The sequence below is a fragment of the Myotis daubentonii genome, chromosome 3 (assembly GCF_963259705.1).
Source record: "Myotis daubentonii chromosome 3, mMyoDau2.1, whole genome shotgun sequence".
Taxonomy (NCBI): Eukaryota; Metazoa; Chordata; class Mammalia; order Chiroptera; family Vespertilionidae; genus Myotis; species Myotis daubentonii.
Window position 1 is genome coordinate 20849274 of NC_081842.1, and position 23654 is coordinate 20872927.

Sequence of the window (23654 nt, forward strand, 5' to 3'; positions counted from 1 at the left end):
GGAGTTTCAGTTTTGCAGAAGGAAGAGAGTTCTGGGGATTGGTTACATGGCAGTGTGAATGTACTTAATGCTACTGAAATGTACACTTGAAAAGGTTGAGATGGCAGATAAATATTAATATTGCATTTCACTACAATTTAAAAAATTTTTAATGTGAAAAATAAAAATGTGTAATCCCTTGGCCAATCATTACTTCAGACTGACTAGTAAGCAGATAGTTTGAGTTAAGGGCAAAACAAGGAAAAAGACTTTCAAGAAAAGGTAGATTAATTACTTTCAACTAAATATAAATTAAGTACAGATGTTATATTTACAAATAAAAATCAGGCTTATTTTTGAGAATATATGGCTCACTATAACAAACATAATCCCATTCCACATCCTTAAGAGAAGCATTATATAGATATAGATGATATAGATAGATATAGATATAGATATAGTTGGAAAGTGTGTATGTGTTTTAGTTATTATAATAATAAATAACTTGCCCATCTCCAAAGTGGTACATAGTCATTCAAATGATACCTTTTGAATCAGAAGTCCCTCTGATACTAGAGGAACATAGGAAAATCAGTTTCCTTGTTTTTGCTTTAAACAGGAGCATGATGGTTTATAGAACTATGAAATCTCCTTAAAGTCTGAAGAATGACCCTATTGCAAACAGACCTTGGCTGCCTTGCAATACTTCACTCACAGTCCACATTGCCCACCACTCCTTCCATTGAGTTCCTCAGTTTCCTGGCTCTGACTCCTCCTGATACCTATCAGCCCTGGGACATCCTGTGTCAAATGACCAAAGTCCAGTTATGCAGAAGGGATTCAGTCCATATCAATATCTACCTTAAGTTTCACTGTCTAAAATGGAAAGATTTCAATCAAATGGCCTTATTCCACATTGAACCTTCTGGCTGCTGGCTAAAGGTGATTCAGGAAACATGGAAGCATTTACAAGCTGATAAAGGTAACAGTTAGCTTTCTAACCCAGCCATCAGTATTCATCACAAGAATTTACTTTAGAAAGATTTCAAGAAAATTGACAGTGTTATCTCTGGCATTATTTGGAGCTTGTATTCAAAATGCTGCCTTACAACACCTTTTTGATGGAGTCAGTCTATAATTTTCATTTAACGACATAAAAACAGGTTTGACCAATTACAAAGATGACAACTTTACATCTTTCTCACCCGCTGCCCTCCCTTAAAGTCTTGCTATGGTATCACAGTTTCTTTGACTTTTTTGCACCTCCTATGTGATACCTGGCTTTTCTGTACACACCCCTTTTAGGCAACAAATAATCCAGTTTGAATATTCATACCCTACTGCTCTTCCTTAAGTTTTTAGTCTCAAAACAATATAACTATCCAAGATGGTTTTAATGCAAACACAAAATGAACTGGAATTAAGTCAAATCACAAAGCAATCTGCCATCTCAAGGAACTGTCTTTCTGGCAATCCCTTGCATTAATAATATTCATTGCAGGTATTAAGTTTCCCTTCTCGCAAAAATCTGCTTAGGAAATGTCAGTCTAGTCACCAACTGCTCCTTCGCATAGGCGCGAGTCCTGTGGGCGCTGTCAGTGCTGTGCTCCGCTGGGAAGGGAGTTCTTCTCACTTACTTATCCAGGGCCGAGCAACTGTGAAGATTCCCCTCCACCCGCACCCTCGACAGTTATTGGAGCTTGAAATTGAAGAGAAGAATCTGAAAGAAATGCTTTCAGATATGGACACAGGAACCTTCTCCGCCCTGTACCCCACACAGTTCTCCAGTATGAACTAATACAAGACTAAAGTATTAAGCCTTTGGCTTACAGTATTGATGTTCTCACTTCATAAAAATAAATTCCAGAATCTGTGATCACTCGATAGCTAGCTTTTTCTTAAGGTAGGACTATAAATAATTTGGAGCAAGGTGCATACACAAATCAAGACAACCCTTCATGTACAAACTGTAACTATTATTCTCCTGAGAAACCAGTTTGTAGGGTGGGCGGGAGGGCTGAGTTGGTCTCATGCCTTTAAATATGTTCCTTTGGGTAGTTACCTTCACTAGGATTTTGCCTTTCAGACTTTGAGGACTTGGAAGCTGCTTGGTCTCTCCTGGGTCTATGGATGATAGGTCCAGTTTGTCCTGGAATATTCCTTTCAGGTACTGAGCAATCTTCCTTTGCTGCTGGACACTGCAGTGATTCTCGATCGACAGTATGACCGGGAACCTGCGAGAACAGCAACACCTTCTAAAGGCAGAGCACGGCAACTCAGGGAATTTCAGCAATCATTCCATGATCATTATGTTCCTGCAATCCTAGTAACTTGTGAGAATGTGACAATTAAAATGCTTCAACTGAGGAAAATGAGAGACGCATTAAAAAAAAAAAAAAACTCCTCTGAGTAAATATATTTTGCTAGACATAATGGATAAAATACCAATCCATATGTGATTGCTTAGTTTGCTATTTTGTATCATAGAAAAAAAATAACCATATATCTCTCTATATCTATAGATATATGTAGATATATCTATATAGAAATTGATTTAAATGAAGAAAGGAGTGATAAGAAGCCTAAAGAAATAAAACTCATATAATGTAATTCTGTCTTATTTATTCAAAAGTCCAGAAACATCTCAGAGACCCCTGAATATCCTAAAATGCAGATATCTACATTTAATATATCATATATGTTATAAATAAAATACATAATCAGCTCCCAGCTTGAATATTACTCTTGAAGAAAAAATAATGGCACTTATAGGATCCCCTGCCAGGCATTTCAGCATTTGTAGATAATCATATACTAGTCTTTACTTTCAGATAAAAAGAAAAAGACAGAAAGCTCAAGCATCCCCTCTCCGCCAGCACTCAGGTTTCTGCACAGAGAACTTGAGACCAGAGTGACGTGATCAGCAAAGGTAGCCTGAGAGGTGGCACCCAGGCCAGCAAGTGGAGCAGAACGGATTTGTGTGATATTCCTCCTCTTCTGACTTTGTTTTCTTCCTCAGAGCGAGAAATTATTTCAAATTCAGACTGATTGATTTTTTTCAGTTTTCTATCACTATTTTCCAAAGTAATAGGTAATATATAGGGTGTCACAAAAAATCTATACACACACTTTGATAAACCCTGGTTTAAACATGCAACTAAAATTTAAGAAGGAAAACTGGAATGAACTTTTGAAGTGTGCTAAATAGGCTTGCGAGTTGTTTTAATTTGAAGTGCTCTTCTCCTTAAGGATTCCAGAACTTGAAGCAAGCACTGTCAGGTCACCAGACATTCCCTTGATACACGCAGCCGGTCTTCTCAAGAGGCTACTTCACATATTGGGAATGGAGTGGTAAAATCCCTTCTGCATCTCGGCTAAGAGTAGCGTAATGGTACATCAGAAATCAGTACTCGAGGTTCTTCCATGAAGAACACACTGTAAACTAAACCTGCTATGCAGCAAGTGCCTCTTATTAGAATAGCATTTTAACCTCATGGTTAATTAATGACAAGACCAAATATTAAAAATTTCAAAGGCTACTAACTTTCATAAGATTAATTTTATGCAATTTGAATTTGCTTCTTTAAATTGAAAAGTCATTTCTTGAGTGTCTGGTATACTGCAGGTACCTGCTAGGCAATAAAGAATGAATAAGACATTGCTTCATATTTTCAATGAGTTCATGATCTTTAAGACTTAAAAGAGAAAGCAAGTAACCAACAATTATAAGAAAGTGCTATATGACATAATAGGAATATGCTCAGGCGTTAAGAAGAGAAAAAAGGAGCATTTCATTCAGCTGGAGGCATCAGTAAGCAGTAAGTTTGCCAGAGGGACCCTGCTTAAACAGTCTTGTAGGATGAGTAAGAATTAGGCAGGTGGAATAATGGGGAAAGGTGTTGCAGACGGAGAGAATAGCATGTGCCAGGGCTGGGAGTTGTGAAAGAACTGGGATCACTGGGAAATCCTAAAGACAGTCAGTGAAGGCAGAATCCTAAGTCTCATGAAAGAAGACACTGGAAGACAAGGAAGGAGCCAGGCTTTGAAGGGCATGGAAGACACAGCTGTGTACTAGAGGGAGCTTTTGTGGGACTTTACGACAAGAAATACAACTTGCTTATATTTTCAGAAAGAGAAATATTGCACCAGTGTGGAGATGAACAAAAGGGGAAGTGAAAATAAAGAGAAGGCAATAGAGTCAAAGGATAATTTAGGAAGTAGAATTGAAAAGAATTGGCTGAATTGAGAATGACTACCAGTTTCTGGCTAAATCCACTGATTGGCAGTGCTACTTCTAAAAAATAAAATAAAAATACAGAGCCAGAGTAGGTTTGGCAGAATGAGATGTAAGTTCAGTTTAGGGGATAAGCTGCCTGATGTTAGAAGTGTTATCTTTTGTTCAGTGTTGTGGCTTCTTGCACCTACTATAGTATGTCTTTCTTAGAGTAGGCACCATTAAATGTCTAAATAAATACTTGAATAAATAATGGCATTTATTGATTTTGAGGTACCTATAGGATGGATATGCAGATGAATTTTTACTAAGAATTTTTCTATATAGTTCTGAAACTTGGGGGGAAAGTTCTGGATGTATGATTAGACAAATAACCAAAAAAGTAGGCCAAGGGCAACAACTTGGGAAATAATGACTATTAAAGAAATGAGGAAATGAAATAGAAGACCATATAGGCCAAAAAAGGAGAGTGAGAAATAATGACAGCAATGGAGGAGAGAATGTTATAACAGAAACTAAAAAAAGCAAGTATTAGGGAAAAAACAGTCAACAGTATCATATACCAAGGAGGGGTCCACTAAAATAAGTAAGCTAGACACAGCAAGTCTGGAACCTAGATATTATTTTACTGAAATTTAGTACAATATCAATAAACTATTGTGTATAGTAACCTGCGTTTCCAGACTTTATAGACACACTGTACACCCTGGTTTAGAAATTTTGAGATCACTCTTTGCAAGACCACACTTTGAGGCAACGTCTAGAGACACGACGGGGTATGGAATAGATGGAGCATGAGAAAGTATGTACATAGAGTCCATATTATTTGTTTTATGTTTTGTTGGGTCGGAAGGAAAGAACCACGGTAGCAGAAAAGAGATGAATACTCCAAGGATGAGTGTGTGCTTTTGTCGTCACATTACATCAGGAGATGCTCCATGTGCCGCCTTAGCGTAGCTCCCAGGTGTTGCTACACTTACTCATTTTTCACAAAGGCGTGCTTGTTGATGGTCTCCACAACATCTCTGAAGGGGATTTTTGAAGTGAGAGTATAACCGTGGTGAACGACTGGCTCTCCATCTGGGCCATCCCAACAGTCAACTGCCAAAAACAAAGCTTCACATCAACAACCAAAAGTTTCTGGCATTTACTAATATTACTGGAAACATCAGACAAGTATTATTTTATTTTTTTGAGATTATACATATACCATGTTATGATCAAACATACCATGTTAGAATGTCAAACAGAGAAATAGGTGTTTATTAGAATAAGGAATTAAAGATAAATAATTTGTTTGTGAGTGCTTATAAGTTAACAAAGATGTCATATTCACAATCAGCTTAGCATGTACCATGAATTCTCATTAGAAATTGATTGGAATCACCCTGGCCAGTGTGGCTCAGTTGTTTGAGCAGTGTCTCATTCTCCAAAAGGTCACTGGTTGATTCCTGGTCAGGGCACATGACAGGGTTGCAGGCTTGATCCCCAGTAGGGGGTATGCAGGAGGCAGCTGATCGATGCTTCTCTCTCACATCAATGTTTTTCTCTCTATCCCTCCCTTCCTCTCTTTCTAAAATCAATAAGAACATTTTTTTAAAAGAAAATGAAATTGATCTGAATCCAATCAAGTGTTCCAAGGATAGTGATATTTCTTAACAGGTTGTTTCTTTAATTTCACGTCTTCAGTTTACTAAGGTCTTTTAATAAGTCACAGTGACAATCTCAAATCAATAACAAGGTTTTTCATTATTGTTTATTTAAAATCATTATGTTTCAGTTAGATTTATTTCTATTTTATTAATTCTACCGTAGTTATAAAATAACGTCAACTTCTTAAGTTCAAATCCCCAGGTCCTGCCAAGATTTATGTGAATATATGAGCAAATGATTAAATAATTTAAAGTCTTACTTTTCCCATCTATAAAAGGAAAATAGTAATAGCACTTGATCATAAGTCTCAGTGGTGATTAAGTATATATAAAGTTACTTATAATATGGCACGTAGTAACTGATATGGTTATTGATAAATTGATATTGTTATGTGTGTAGACAACCTCACTGGCTCTGAGCTGGAGAGACATTGGCTCTCTCACCATCCTCCCAGACTTAGAGTTTGCCTTCTCTTGTTTTATCAGACTCATTTCTCAAAACACTGCTCCTTTGCTCAAAAGCCTACCAGGAACATAACACAGCATCCAACACATATTATATATCCAGCAGAAATATGTTAAATGTATTAATAAATATCCTACAGCAGTCCCTGCCTGCTTAACCCCAAGGTCCCTAAATCTGGTGCTAGAGACTGGGTAGCCATTCACTCAGCCTGCTTTCCCTTTCACCCTGGCACACAGCTGGACTAACTGACCAGCCTTCCCTTGCAGTGGGATGTGGTCATCAAACTGTGGGCAGAAATGATGTGTACCACATCTAGGTCTGGTCTACAAAACCTTGCCCTACACCAAGCATGTCAAACTTGTGGCCCACAGGCCGCATACAGCCCACAACAAATATTTTTGTGGCCAATATAACGGTATGTAAGAAACGTTTTAATAAAAATTTTGTAACTTAATTTTTACAATATCCTGTTATACATAATTATTAATAACAAACTACAATGTTTGCTAATGACTGATTACTGTAATCATGTTGCATTCATTTCCCTTATGCGCCTTACGCACAGGCACACCATTTCTCTCCACTAATACTAGCAGCGAATATTTTAGCAGCCGATAACCACATCATTAGTCTTGGACTGACTTGTTTGGTGTGCGCAATAAGAAATGTTTCGCTTTCGGAGAATAAGAAAAATAGCTTTATTTGCATTACACTTAATAATTTGTGCAGTTATTCAGTGTCTGGTACGTTACTGTTCAAGAAAAAAATATTAATTTTTATTAAAATGTTGTATTATTTTATGTTAACGATTACTCATTTATTTCAGCCCTTCGTATTCAGCATGTCTCTTATCGAAATAACCCTAGGTTTCTATGAAAATTTAAGCTTTTTTTTTTTGCAGCCCACATAAACATTGTTTATTTGGCCTGTCTTAGCCTTTGAGTTTGATATGCTTGCCCTACACCGTGATGGCGAACCTATGACACACGTGTCAGAGGTGACACGCGAACTCATTTTTTTGGTTGATTTTTCTTTGTTAAATGGCATTTACATATATAAAATAAATATCAAAAATATAAGTCTTTGTTTTACTATGGTTGCAAATATCAAAAAATTTCTATATGTGACACGGCACCAGAGTTAAGTTAGGGTTTTTCAAAATGCTGACACGCCGAGCTCAAAAGGTTTGCCATCACTGCCCTACACAGTCATCCCTGCTCTCTCTTCTCCTGTGACTTAGAAGCCATTGTTGAAGGTGGCACAGCCACAGGATAGAAAGAGCCTGGCCCCTAAGATTCACCCATTAGGAGCAATTGTTTTGAAGTTCATATAAGCAAGAAATGAACTTCAGTTGTTTTAAGGAAACAGATTTTAGGTTTGATAGTTAAAGGAACTAGTATTGTCTTAATTAATACCATCCTGCCTCAAACCTTCCCTTCTTTCACTGAAGGTCACTGAATTGCCTCCTTTCACTTTCACTCTGCTTATCTAAATCCCAATCCAGGCTAAGCAGGATCCTCTGTAGAACCTTGACAGTTCTCATGACGTTGGCCTAGGACAGTGGTCGGCAAACTCATTAGTCAACAGAGCCAAATATCAACAGTACAACGATTGAAATTTCTTTTGAGAGCCAAATTTTTTAAACTTAAACTATATAGGTAGGTACATTGTTATTAACCTACCTATACAGTTTAAGTACTGTTGATATTTGGCACCACCCCCGCGCTGCGTATCCTGCGGCCCGCCTGCACCGCATCTCCCGACCGACCCCACCCCCCCCCCCACACACACACACACACACACACACTTATTCTAACGCCACTTCTTCAAAATAGACTCGCCCAGGCCGAAAACCAACTTCTGCGCATGGGCCACAAAGTTTCAGTCGCACTGTATGTGCGCGCCTGCACGTGGTATTTTGTGGAAGAGCCACACTCAGGGGCCAAAGAGCCACATGTGGCTCGCAAGCCACGGTTTGCCCACCACTGGCCTCGGAGGTCACAAGCTCAAACACCAACAAGAGCCTAGCAGGCAACACAAATGAGAGCAATAGGCCAACAGCAACTGTATGTCTAATGAGACAATTACTCGTCACTCTGGTTACCAGATCTGAGAAAAATCCAAAACCTAGGTGCTATTGCTGTGAAATTTTCCATTTTATAGCTATTGACAATTAATCTATTTTTAAAATTACAATGTGGACCAAACATAATTCTGCAGGCTAGATTTGGCTAATGGCATGCCAACTGAAACCGCCTTGTAATTAAGGCCACACAGTTCAGGACCATAGCTATTCTCTATTTTAGTAACACATTTCCTATATGTGTGTTTTGTATATTACCTCAAAATAATATCTCCATCTCCTTCTAAAACATGTTCACCATAACCATAATGTGATTTGATGGTTAATGTTATATGTCAACTTGTCTGGGCTATGATGCCCAGTTTTGGTCAAACACCAGTCTAGATGTTGCTATAAAGATATTTTTAGATGTAATTAACATTTACATCAATAAGTTTTGGGTAAAGCAGATTATTCTCCATAATGTGAGAGGTGGGTCTCACCCAATCAGTTGGAGACCTTAAAAGCAATTACTGATGTTTCCTAAAGAAACGATAGAGAGAGAGAGAGAGAGAGAGAGAGAGATCTCCTATTGGTTCTAACACAGTTACCTATACTAATCAATTAAGCATTCGTTGTTAAAATATTCTTAGGCCAAAACTGGTTTGGCTCAGTGGATAGAGTGTTGGCCTGCGGACTGGAAAATCCCAGGTTCGATTCCGGTCAAGGGCATGTACCTGGGTTGCGGGCACATCCCCAGTAGGAGATGTGCAGGAGGCAGCTGATCGATGTTTCTCTCATCATCGATGTTTCTAACTCTCTATCTCTCTCCCTTCCTCTCTGTAAAAAATCAATAAAATATATTTTAAAAAAATAAAATATTCTTAGGAGGAAACATTTAGAGAAAATAAAAGAAAAAAAGAACATTCAAAGTTAATAGCATAGGAACACTAGAAACAAAGTTTAAGAATAAATATGCTATTGAGAAGACCAAAAGTTTTAAGACATTACTATGCAGGTAATATTTGGGCCTGCAAATGAGATCAAATGTATCAAAAGCATCTTCTCAGAAGAGAAGCTCCATCCATCCTTTGACATACACTTGGCATTCTGTCATTGGTCTTTGGATATAGGTGTTGAAAGAATAAACAGGTGTTTCAAAAATACAGAATTTTAACAATTTGTACCCTGATTTATAGTCCCATCTTGGATAAGAAAGGGCATAACAGGGTTCCTCACAAATGAACTAACCTTTTCCCCACAAAATGCAACATAGACAAGGCAATGCCACCCCTGACCTCACTGTCATGGACACATACAAATAGCTCTTAAAACTACATTGATCATAAACTATTTGCTGATAGTTTCACACAGGCAGAATATCCATTGCCGATGATGGTTCTCCTAATGTTCAGATTTTAGGTCTGATTTCTTGACTGTCTATTATCTATAATAATAAAAGCATAATATGCTAATTAGACCAGACATCCTTCCGGATGAAGCTGGGCTGCAAGGGAAGCCTGGGTCCCGGGTGCCTGCCAGTGGCCGGAGGGAAACGCAGGTCCTGGGTGCCAGAGGGAAGCTGGTGCTGGCAGCCAGGGGAAGGAAGGCCTACTCTTGCACAAATTCATGCATCAGGTCTCTAGTATGAAGATAACAACACTCCAAATGGTGCTGGCATCCTAACAGGTGGTATCAGTAACCATGTTTAAATGGCAGCGACATTTCCTGTAAAAGCTCATGCTGTCATGAGAATGCTGGCAAGGTCAAAATCTTCTAGCCAATCCCCATAGCCACAAAACAGTCAGGGCCCATTTTTCAACCAGACCATGGAGTAGAGGCCCCCAAAAGCACTCTGACGGGGCTGGTCAGTTGTAAAGGCCGAGTAGCTAACACGACATCTCTTCATAATGTCACTTAAAAACGTTCCACCTGATAGAGCTCCCAGTGATAACAGGAAAGGTTGTAAGCCGATTATACCAGCGATGCAACATCACTTCCATAATGAGAGTGAAAATCTCCTGGACAGAACATCCATATTTATTAAGCAATTCGGGCTGAAAATCAGGGGAATAAAAGGCCATGTTAAAAATGTTATCAATTTGATTTTCTGACAAGCCCACTTTACCAAGAAAGACTGACTGATTACTCTTCCCTAAGACGCCATATATATATCCTGACCAAGGACATTACTGCAGCTGAACACTATGATGGTGTGTGCCATCCCCACCCCTAGCTGGGGCCCCCGCCCCATATCTCTATGCATGTCAGACATGTATAACTTGTTGAGCGCTGAGGGAACAAAGGGTAGAGTAATGGCTAAGAGCAGAATGCCACCTCAAGACCTTTTGCTGCTCGAAAGCTTTTTCTTTATGTTAATATTTTATGAAAATCTTCATTATTTACCAGTAGTTGCTTAAGTTACTCACTTGTCAATCACTATTGTCTGGAGGTGTTCTCTGTATCCACAGCAAAAATGCCATGTCTTAAAGCATTATTTCCAGAGTGCTAAATTTGTAGTGAGCTTAATGGTTCTGTATGCAGATAGTTATAATGACTATCCACTTTTAAAATATGTCCATTTACTTTTGTAACTTTACTACTATTTTATATATAATATTACATCTTATACTTTTATAGCAGAAAAATCTCCAAGCCAGAAACTATCTGACAAAGGAAGGCCCATCCAGTTAGCTGTCTTACCTTACCGCCTTACTGCTTCATTCATTTCCCTAGGCTACTCCAACTCCCCAACAACAACCTGCTGTCCATGTTGACTCCCAGTGTATGCCCACCAAAAAAGCAATTTCCCCTTGATCCATGAGATCTCCTTTCCATCAAAGCAAAATCCCTTTTATCATCAGGCTCTTTTTGGAATTCTCCCTCAAGCTCCTTATCTCAGTTAACAACTAGCTTACCTAGGAGGACACTACTTCCTTTCTCCACGGGTTCTTTTTTGTATAAATCACAGAACCAGGACGCATTCTCTAGGACTTTATTGCTACATTTAAACAATTTTTCTTCTATACTCATAAAAACAATCTTCCCCCCATTTTTGAACCTCACTTTATCGAACTGGACCATTCTGGCATATTCCAATTGGCTATTCTATAACATTCTTTTTATACCTAAATATCTAGTTTACAGTTTTTAATCTCTAACTTTTCATCTTTTAATATTTTAATTTTTACTCTCCAAGTCAGCATCATTTGTGAGTTAAACATCCACATGGGCAATCTACTCAATCTCTTAGCTTTGACCTCCTCAATGCCAATAATCTCTGGCTTCACTCCATTCATGCTCACCCCTGGCATGCCCTGGATATGGTTGGCCTCACTTTTAACTGCATCCAAAATCCTACCTGGTGATCATAACTCTCTGTTCTTGTTTTTTTGTGTGATGACAACTTTCTCCATATTTCTCTTTGAGTCTTCTAGTCTCATAACCTCATTTTGTAGCCCTTTATTGACTTCACTTCCTTTCTTAGACCCATGGACTTACTGTCAATTACTTAAAAGAGCTCTTACCAACACCTTGAAGACATTTCATCAGACCTAGAAATCCAGAAGCTTGGGTCAGTTCTATAATCTTTCCTCACTGCTCCTATATCTGATCTGCTGGGGAGAGGGTGGGAAGAGTACAAGCATGATGATCTTTGTCTCACAAAAAAATAATTTTAAAAGACTATTTTTGAAATTAGCTGGGGCTTTCCCAACTGATCTTGCCAACTCCTTACCCATTACCTGATGAGTTTTTCAAGTTCTCTGATCTTCCTAAGCCCCCAAGCCAACCTCCACCCATTTTACTAGTATACTTAGTAAATGATTCTCCTATTTCCTTGAGGAAAGAGAGACATTCAGACATGAACCCTTTTTTAAAAAAATCTCTTGTCCCTTTATTCCATCTAAAAACAAACCTGTATCCCCATTTTACCCTCTTTCATATCTAAAAATCTTCCCAACCCTGTATCATCCAGTCCTCCCCTAATGCAGAAAAATGCTGAGACACTAACCTACAGGTTAGCTACTCTCTTCTTCCGATTAACACACTACCCAAACTATAACATCCCAGCTTTCAAACACCAGATTGGCCACTGAAGTCTTTACCTTATTTTGCTTTCTGTTGCATGGGACATCGCTGACCATTCTTTTCTGATATTTTCTTCCCTTAGGTCCAAGTCACCACTGTGTTAGTTGTCCCCACTGGGTCCCCTTGCTCTTCCTACTTCCAAATGTTGGACCGTTTAAGTCCTCATGTCTTGTTCTCTTGTCCATTCTTCTTTGTAAGTGATCCTGCACACTTTTGTGATTTTAACTACCATATGTAAAGCTAACATTAAGGCATCTTTATCTTGCCTGGATCTTCCCACTGAGTTCAGATATTGTTATCCAACTGACTGATAAAAACGTCCACATAAATATGGCCATTAGCAGCATCTAATTGTTATCCAACTGACTGAGAAAAACGTCCACATAAATATGACCATTAGCAGCATCACTATGAACTCAACAGTTGGAAAACTGAACCAGTTAATGCTCGTCCCCTTAGATTCCCCATAAGTGGTGCCATTTATTCATTCCAGATTCTTCCTTTCATTTCTTGCATCCTTTACTTTTCTCCCAGGTCCTGTTAAGTTTATTTTTTTAATATCCATATAATAGTCTCTTTCTCACTTGGTCCAAGCTTTTATAATCTTCCCTTTGAATCTTTGCAATAGCCTTTCCATCATTCTATTTGCTCTAACTTCACAAACACACATCCTAAAAAAAAGTTTCCTTCTACACTATTGTCCAAGCAATCATTCTAAACTTCAAACCTGATCATATTACTATAAGTATTAAGGCTTTTTATTGGACCCTAGACACCAAAGCTGAAGTTGAAATTCCTCACTACAGCACTCAAAACCCTTTATGATTGACCCAAGTCTACTCAGCCTACCTGATTTGTCATACTTCTCTACCAAGTATATGATTCAACTGCTAGAATTCCCACACTGTACTATTGCTTTAACTTCCATCCTTCCACTAGACTACGCTCCTTGAAGATAGAAACCATGTCTTACATCTGTGTACTCACCCCCAGGAACCCACTATAAATCGAAAAAGTGTTGCTAGACCATGAAGTATCCTGAAAACAAATAGTAAACTTGAACTCTTTTCCCCACTATTGCATCAAAAATACCTTTCTAGAAAAATTTTCATTGTTTGCACAATTTTTCAGAAACCAAAGGTGTTATTTCCCAACTGCAAGTACTGATCTCTCTCCCTCCTGACTGACAGTAGGGATAAGCCATAGAAGATTACAAGTTAAGAAAGACTTTACAATAGCAGGAAAATGATTCTCATTAGTGTGAGTGCATTTTTTAGGTCTCTGTTATTAATGGTAGATTTGACAGACCAACTAAAGGACATGTTCACCAACACAAACTGGAGCTCAGGCAATGGACATACCTTCCACACAGCGACAGCCCTCTTGTAGCACCCGAGCGTACATGTCCACCTTGGACTGAGAGAGGAGCTGGTCCCCAGTCAGGTACGTGTTGTGAGAGGATGCGATGTAGTAGTTACACAGGGGCTGATCCATGTCCTGGTACACTTCGTGGTGCAATGGGTTAAATATATCACAAGCGGGACTTCGCATGTAGCTGGTGAAGCCTTTGGAAGAGAGAGTGGAATACTATAGCTTTAAGGCATATGTACTTGATTGACTGTAACAGGAACAAGAGAGATCAAATATGTTCATAGTGATTATCTTCGTGATTACCCCAGGACAGCCTTGGCAGGGAACACTGGAGCAATGAGATTTGTTGAGTCAAGTAATGACAAAAGCTTAAATATGACTTTTGGGAGTAGCAGTTTAAATATAACCTACAGAAAAACAGACTTTTTAAAAATTTTGATTGAGTGGGTTTCCTACAAAGCCATTCAGTAACTACTGAGCTCAAGCTAGGATTATGCTATGTGACCTAATTGGTGACTGACACAATGTTAAAGCGTTATTTATACTAAGCAGTAGAATGCTGTACCAATAATTTGATAGGTTATTAAGTAAACTTGAAAAATAGGCATGGCCAAATTTAGGGTGTGATTATTTGACTATGAAATTGGCTTACAAAGATGCTGCTAATTGCCAGCACATTTAATAACTCTGAAATAATGCTTAAAGGTTATGTAGAAAACCCTATCAGTTTTTCTACAGTTTTCAAAACATAATGTCTAAGTAGAAGAGGCATTCATTAGTATATGAATAAATATATGAATGACTCACAAGTACTTAAGTGGAATGGTTATTAGGGTAAATTGTTTCAAGGCTTCAAGAACCATATAGTAAAACTCTATCTGTAAATATCCTCTGAGACTCTGGAGAATTTCTTCATGCCTTTCTTTATGGCCAAAACTTAGAAGTCATGTTTAATCCATCTTAGGGCCACACCAAGGAAAAGATTCACTTCTTAGCAAATGTCCAAATTAATTTATTTTTTCTGGCTGTCTTTAAATGGTTTTTGATCATGTAAATTTTAAATTATTCCTCTTCATTTTAATTACCCTCAACCTCAGGAAGTAAGCACATGTCACCAAAACCCCCTTGTCCACACAGCCTGGGAGCAAGGGGACTAGGCTAACAATAAAAAATGGTGAGATGAATCCTGGCTTTGCATGCTCTTCAGGGCAGCAAATGGCCCAGTAGTCTTTCACTAAGATATCTGTTCAGCCTGCAATTGATTTCCTTACGTACTTTACATACACACAATTTAGACACACATGTAGCTAGTAGATACATTCATATCATACTATCTACACTAATAAAAGAGAAACATGCAAATTAACCATCACTCCGCCACTCCACTACACCCACAAGCCATGCCCACCCCCAATCAGGAGCAAGTATACAAATTAACCCAACTGAGATGGTGGTGGCCATGGAGCTGGAGTGAGCAGGAGGCTTGGTTGCCACTGGCAATGGAGGAAGCCAAGCTTCCCGCCTGCCCTGGCAGGCTCTGGGCTCTGCTCAAGGCTACAAAATTTCAATTATAGAAGATAAATAAATCCCAGATACCTGCTTCCAGCCCACCCTGGCCTCCGCTCAAGGAGGCGCTGAAAAAAAAAGAAGAAGAAGAAAAGGATAAGCTGGGAGCTTGGGTTGCCGGGGGCCGTGGCCAGCCTGAAAATGGCCATCAGCCCCTCACCCAGGCTGACCAGGCACCCCAGTGGGACACCCCTATCCTGAAGGGGCAGTGGCCAGCCTGCAGCCATCAGCCCCTCACCCAGGCTAGCCAGGCACCCCAGCAGAGACCTCCACCCTGAAAACAGCCCTCAGCCCCTCACCCAGGCTGGCCACACCCCCATGGGGTGAGGGACCCCACTGGGGGGCTTGGTCAACCTGCAAACAGCCATTATCCCCTCACCCAAGCAGGTCAGGCACCCCAGTGGGGACCCCCACCCTGAAGGGGGTGTGACCAGCCTGCAAACACCCATCAGCTCCTCACCTAGGCTGGCCAGGCACCCCAGTGGGACCCCCCATCCTGATCCAGGACACCCTTCAGGGCAAACCAGCCAGGCCCCACCTGTTCACCAGGCCTCTATTCTATATAATAAAAGGGTAATATGCAAATTGACCCTAACAGCAGAAATACCGGTCACTATGACACACACTGACCACAAGGGGGCATATGCTCAATGCATGAGCTTCCCCCTGGTGGTCAGTGCACTCCCACAGGGGGAGCTCTGCTCAGCCACAAGCCAGGCTGATGGCTACCAGCACAGTGGTGGAGGCAGGACCCTCTCCCACCTCCTCAGCAGCACTAAGGATGTCCGACTGCAGCCTAGGCCTGCTCCCCGCTGGCAAGTGGACATGCCCTGAGGGGTCCCAGACTGTGAGAGGGCACAGGCTGGGCTGAGGGACCCCCGGAGTGCACAAATTTTTGTGCACTGGGCCTCTAGTTTATATATAAGATCCTTGGATGTCGATGCTGAGTATCTATCTGTTGGCAAATTACTTAACTTCTTTGAGCTTCACTTTTCTTGATGGTAAAATGAGATGGTTGTATTAAAGAGATTTGTGGTTCCAACAAACCTCTCCACTGCTACCAACTAGGTAAAACTGGCTCATTGTCAACATTTTTTAAGAAACATGTTCACTTTCAAGTCCCTAGTTTCCTAGATTACTTATTTTAGGGCCTAATTTCCCTTCATAAAATTATCAGGTTGAGGCTATTCCCCAAAATTAGCTATTTGAAAAAAGTCCAAATATTTCTTAGTATCTTCATACATAGTGGCTTCAAATTGCCTTGTGAGGAGTAAAAAATGTAAATTATCATTGCAAAAGTAAAAGAAGTGGCAATATGATGGCATCTGCTTTGTAGGAAAATAGATATTGGAATCATCAGTAATTCCAGAGATATTTCTGATTTCTCTTTCTAAAATTTTTGCAAGAATTTAACTTAGTGAACTAAATGAAAAATGAGAAATTAGGAATTTTTGTTATTTTACCTTCTATGCCAAGAACGTTTTTCGCCTTATTTTCTTCTGAAACTTCAAATTTCCTTATGATGTCAAGGCAATAGTCTGTTGTCACATTATTCATCTAAACAAAACAGAACATTAGTCGAGTACCTGAAATATCATGATATGTGTTTCTCTACACTAAAAAAAGCTTAGTGCAAAGTGGGTTAATGAACAGTGTTTGTAGTGTTTGTAGTTACTAATGTATAGCCCCTTTATCTTTGCAAAAGATCATGATAGCAATCTTCCTTGCATCTTTCACATTTAATCAGTGAAAACAACCCTTCCACTATTAGAAAAATGTGCTCTATGAAGCAATAAAATTAATTAAATAGAATTAATAGTCAATGCAAATCCATTGCTAAAAATCCACTCACTGTAAGCTAGTAGCTAACTGCAAAAGCAGACACTGAAGTTTGCTAATCATAAATTTATGTTGAAAGAAAATGATTCCTTACCAAAACAGAGTGTTGTAGGTGAATCTACCTGTGCATTATCTGTATATATCCTTCCATTAAATCATGAGAGCAGCCTGTCATGTTGATTCAAGAACATAAAGGTTAGCAAAAATAAAAATAAAAGGCTAGGCGAGACGGCTAGTGTACAGAAAGCTCTGGAGCTGGACTGCTTGTGTTCCAGTCAGCTAGCTGATGTCATTGACAGTGTGATCTTGAATGAGTCACTTACTTTCTCTGTGGCTTCCTTATAAGGCAGCTGTGAGGATTCAATGAATTAATATTTGTAAGAATATGAATGGGAGGCACCAAAAGGCAGGACATGATATATTACTGAGTCGGCCTCAAGGTTGCTGCATGAACATTACATACTTAGTGTCACTGGGAAAAGTAAACTCTTCAGAAATAATTCTTTAATTAAGTAGCAATACAAAGGATGTGAAATTTGATCAAAAATCCATTGAGCCCCATAGTTTAACAGTGATATTTAAAATACTAATGAATAGTGACAGAGGAAGCTAATCTTGTGAGCCAGTATTTCATATTTCAGTGATACTTCTCAGAAATTATATTATCTCTTAGGTTCAATACTTATGATTTAGCAAAATCTAATTTTTCTAAACAGTCTATTTAATAGCATTAAAATTTGCTAAGACAGCTGCTCTTAAATATTCTTGCCACACACACAAAAAAAATCATAGCTATATGAGGTGTTGAATATGTTAATTAGCATTGTGGTCATTATTTCACAATGTATACATATATCAAATCCTCATACATTGTACACCTTTGGTATTTTTATTCATCAAGTAAACCTCAATAAAGCTGGAAAAACAAAAATATTATTTTTCTACTTTAGTGAGAAACAGAGTTTAAGGTAATATCCAAAAAAGAGAAGCACTAGAATAAGACTTGGCCACAATTCAGCTGACACAATATTAAAAGATCTAATTTAAATATATTTAGAAATTCCCTTTGCTAATCAGGACTTAATTTACTTAGCCTTCTCATATGGTCAAATGCCAATTTCCCATCAGAATTATCAATGAATTATTATATTGCTAGTTAGGAATTATGTCATAGTTAATAAATACTTAGCTATATTGTTATTATAAAGGAAATTACTGTTGTATCTAAAATGAAATGTATAAGTTACCATTGGTTACTTTGTGTAAAAATATACATATCTATGCGCAACATCTTTAAGGCAAAAAATTATATGTGTTCAATTTATCACTCCCTCTTTAAAAAGCTGCTGAAACACGTTTTAAATAACTCATAGTAAGATTTTTTGGAATTTTGATGTTTCTACTTCTACCCTAAATTTAAACTATATCTACATCCAACCCCAAGAAAAAACTCATGCATCTTTCACAAATATTTTTAAGTAAACATTCAACTTTGTAGTCTAATAGTACCTTTTGTTCCACCTTTAAAAATTGAGCCAATTCTTCCACAGTTAGGTGATCTTTCTTGTCACTGTAGCTCAAGAGCAACAAATAAAGGTCCCGTCTCAATGACATCATTTTGTAAAAAACACAGAACTCTTCAAATGTCAAAGTTCCCTGATTCTCATCAGTATCAGCTTCCTGAAAGAGGCACATTAAAATCATGTCAGGGTCAGAGTTTGAAACAAGAAATTCAGTGCTGGTAAATATTTACTATAAAAGAGAGAGTGCACATTTTACAAATGGTCAATATTCTTTTCTAGCAAACATGGATCAGTTTTAAAATTGGCTATATATTAGGCCACAAGCAACGTCACAAATTATAAAGAATTAAGCTTATTTTAAAAACTAACTTCTCTCAGAACCATAAATTTATAAATCAACAAAGAAAGTTAAAAAAAAACTGTGGGAACAACATAATACCCTTCTAAGTAGGAACTAAAACATATGGAAGTGAACCACATATTAAAATATGCACCACATATTAAAATTTGTGTGATGAAGTTAAAGCAGTAGAGGGAACTTGAAGTTTTCAATTTATTTGAAAGCAAAGTAAATCAAAAATAGAGAAGTTAATAATTCAACTTAAAAATCTAGAAAAAAATTTAAGCTAAAGAAAATAGAAATAAATTATAAGCAAAAGCAGAAAGCAATGACATAGAAAACAAATGGATAGAACATATCAAAGGTGAACCATTAAACCAAAAGCTGATCTTTTGAAGAAACTAATGAAAAAGAGAAATCTTAGACAAGATAACATAAACAAAAGAGAGAAGACACACTTAACACATAACAAAAATGCCAGTCTCTCGTCACTTCCGGGGCTGCTTTTCAATCATGTATAAATGTTACCTATAACAGAAGCTCTGTTAATTCTGCATAGGTAGCTTAGTGCTCTTACAGCCATCAACATCATTGGTACCTCCCTGCTTTTCTTCCACAGAAATCTGAAAAATCCATCTGCACAGATTTGTAGTTCAAATTATTTGTTTCTAGCAATTATTAAGCAAGAATCTTTCACCAGGTATCAAACCTTCTGATTAAATGAATTTGTCATAAAACTGTTGGGAATATATAATGAAAAACCAATCCATTTACATGCTCTTCTTCATTCTACGTGTACACAATTGTAACTGAATAAAAACCGACAAGGAATCAATGGCATTTTGCTGTACTAGATTTTCTGAAGTACAGGCAGCTGTTATATGATTTTAAACATAGATTTGAGAGTCAAAGTTTTTATGAGCAAAAGCTTTGATCAATATTTAATCAGACACAGTTTCTTTGTAAGGCTGATTGCCATTGCCTTCTGTAATTTTAAAGGTAGAGATAGATTGGTCCATGGAATATCAATATTTGGGTGTTTGAGGCTCCTGGTTGTAGAGTTTTTGGACCCTAAGAAATTAGGTCTAATGGTCATGTTTCTTCCATAACTTTGTTTCAAAATATCTAACCCTGGATACAGAGATGAACCATTTTTCAAGACTTCCTTATATATGCCTAAAAAATTAAGAGTAGTAAAACTCTGAGGTTTAAACCATAGCATCAAAGACTTCAAAAGAAGCTATCCATACATAAAACGATTTTTTTTTTAAAGTCAGTTGAGCCCTAGCTGGTTTGGCTCAGTGGATAGAGCATCGGCCTGTGGACTGAAGGGTCCTGGGTTCGATTCTGGTCAAGGGCACATGCCCAGGTTGCAGGCCCAATCCCTAGTAGGGGACATGCAGGAGGCAGCCAATCAATGATTCTCTCACATCATTGATGTTTCTATCTCTCTCTCCTTCTCCCTTCCTCTTTGAAATCAATAAGAATATATTTTAAAAATAAATAAAAATTAAAAATCAGTTGAATCTTGCATTGGAATAAATAGTCAAAGAAAATGCTAGGGGGTCTTTAATGTCTTTATTAACAATTCAGTAAAAAATAAAGAGAGAGAGAGAAGAGAGAGAGAGAGAGAGAGAGAGAGAGAGAGAGAGAGAGAGAGATTGTTCCTGAAATAATACTAAGATCCCTGGTTCTCCCACCACGAGTACTTACAGAACCCCGCAAGAAGCAAGGCCCAGTAGCAATGTTCTACGTAAAGCAGGCCCAACAGCTTCTCCACTTACTTCTGGTTTGATAAGTTCTTTAGATCAAATGTCATAAAAAGAGACCTTTAATGTTTTCTTAAAACTTCTCTAAAGGATTTACTGTGAGCCCAGAAACATTTGACATACACATTTCCTGATTCACCCTCTAAACTGCTTGATGCATTAAACATAAAAGGTGTCTGAAGTGGAAAAATACAGAATTAAAAATAGATCAATATCTTATGTTTCTTCCTTATCTTCCCAAAAAGTACCCAGAAAATCATTATTTTTGTAGATGTAAACTTTACCCTCCTCCTTAAGCTTGGCCTGTCTGATTCAATCAGCAGCTACCTCTTCAGTACTATAAACACCACCTACAGAAAGGATCAGATGGGGATGTGGAGTTCACAACAGGACAAAAGTGAGATGTCACAGAGAGAGCCAGGAACATGGCAAATCTTTTTATATAGTTTAAAGAGAATTCACAAAATACATGACAACCTATTTCTCCTCCTAAGTCCCTCACTCCATCTCTGGGATTCTTTCTACAGCATATCTCATTCCTTCCTCTCAGGCTGTCCTCTGGTGTAATGGGACCAAGTTCCCCACAATGCGGACCATATCCAGCCTAGAGTTTTAAATGGCAGGACCACTGTAAGAGGTCACAGATGGAAGCCAGCCTCCACCTTCCACTCATTGTTGCAACTCACCCCTCATGTTGTTTCTGCCCTTATCCCCTCTAAGAGCAAGTGATTAGAAAACAAAGCACAAAACATTGTAACATATCACCCCCTATACTTCTTTTTAGAGGTACAAAACACCACTTATGTAGTCAATGAGAAAATCATTGCAAATCATGGATTATGCATGTGGCTTGCCTCCAAAGAAGAGCCTTTCCTAAATTCATATCGCAGTAATTACTAATAATCTAACATTGTCTTCACACCAACTCAAACTTAGCAGAGCTGACTTCTACACCTCTGGAGGACTAAGTTTGGGCCCAAGGATTTTTTTCTCAAGGAATTGCCAACAGGGGAAGAGCATCTCATCTAATACCAACAGGCAGTTGAATGAACTTCGGGAGAGCTCCCTAAACACATTTACTGATTCACCCTCTAACCTGCATGATGCATTAAACATAAAAGTGATACAGCACTTCTGAGTCCTATGGATTCTGAATTTTAAACTCATCTGAAACAAAATAGAGAACCCTTGGGGATTTCAACAAGTGCAATTTTTTTTTCATGTCTTTATTCTGATCCTCACAACAGTCTGTGAGGTGGACAGTTGAGATATTGCCATCCTCTCTAGGAGACTTGATCACATTTACTCCATTATTTGTCAGGTAAGGTGTTTATGATCACTCTCTGAAAACAGCAACAAGGCATTTTAGGAAGTGAAATTATGAATGAAAGTGTGTTTTTTCCTTGATGGAACAAAATGTCTCTCTTTGTCAAAGAAAAACAAAGCAAAACACAGCAGATAATTTTAGCTTCCCAAAAAATAGCCCTTTAAAATACCTGAATACACCAATAACCACTCATGTGGATTTTACTTAAGGCCAACTGGATTGTAAAAAACATACCTGAAACATTTGTCTGACTTTTCTTCGGGGTAGGTTGACATTTAGTTTATGCATCAATTGGTGTATCTCTTCAATATTCAATAAGCCATCACCATTCTTATCAGCTTCCTCAAAGGTCTGCTTCACCCACATGCAGAAACGTCAAGAAAAACACTTGTGTTTTCACAAAATAAAAGCTGCTTTCTAACAGAACACTCCGAAGAAATTCTTTTAAGGAGGCTCTTAGTGAGCTACTAATAGTGACAACAGAAGAAGCGGGGGAAGGAGAACACAGACAGGCGATTCCCTTCTCTGAAATGAGTCAAGCCACGCTATTGTGAGAGGTTCAACTCCAACATTGTTATCCAATCCGTTAAAGCATCTCTATCATGTGATGAAACCCCAACTATTCCAAGCTGAGGCCTTCTCCGTCTATGACCTTTCATTTAGTATCCTTTTTACCTTCACAATACTCCATGGTACACAATCTTTTCAATTCCCTTTTCTGAGTTCCACTCCTACATTTAGAAATTTAGACCATCTAGTTCAACCTCCTTATTCACATGAGGATATAAACTAAAGGAGAGGGAGAAATTTAGAACGGATTAGCAAGGGAACCAGGTACATAGGGTAGGCGCTATCATTAATATCATTACCATTTACAGATAACAACTCTGAGGCAAAGAGTTTAAGTAACTCACCCATGTGGATTTGGGGCTGGAACCCAGCACCAGTCTGAGTCTTCAACCACAACACCATATTGCTTCTAATAGATATGAGTACTGCATCTGCCTCCAATTCAACATGTTCATACTGCAGAAATAGCTTGAATTACACTTTACACTGGATGAATTTTTTTTTTCCTACAGCCAATTAAGATTCATTATTCTCATTATTCATTCACAGTTGAAGTTTTCAGGCCTAATTGAAATGTAATAATCATGAACATTCCAAATCTGTTCCCTCAATTAATGTAATTAAATGTGAGTCCAATTAAGGATGTCATACTATTATTAAGACATTATCTAAAACCCTATCAAATTATGACAAAACCATATGAGAATGGTTCCCAAACTCAAATAATGTTCCCTATTTTTGACATCAGCTTCCTTTTTATCATTCATTAATTTCCTCTTTCCTTTTCTCTCATTTAAACAGCTATCAACTGCTTCTAAATTTTTTAACTGTTCTGTACAGTTCTTGGGTACATGTGCTTTCCAGGTA

The 23654-nt window shown here is 38.2% G+C and overlaps 1 protein-coding gene across 1 annotated transcript in view; it reads right to left on the reverse strand.

The window, feature by feature from the left end:
- Nucleotides 1-23654, reverse strand: part of PLCH1 (phospholipase C eta 1) — a 174146-nt gene that overhangs the window by 35713 nt on the left and 114779 nt on the right. Inside the window, exons 5-10 of the mRNA XM_059686861.1 lie at nt 22452-22581; nt 18768-18938; nt 16883-16976; nt 13844-14047; nt 5194-5314; nt 2042-2213 (exon numbers count right to left, since the gene is read on the reverse strand). Of these exons, the coding sequence (XP_059542844.1) occupies nt 2042-2213; nt 5194-5314; nt 13844-14047; nt 16883-16976; nt 18768-18938; nt 22452-22581 (892 nt within the window). The remainder of the gene's footprint in view (nt 1-2041; nt 2214-5193; nt 5315-13843; nt 14048-16882; nt 16977-18767; nt 18939-22451; nt 22582-23654) is intronic.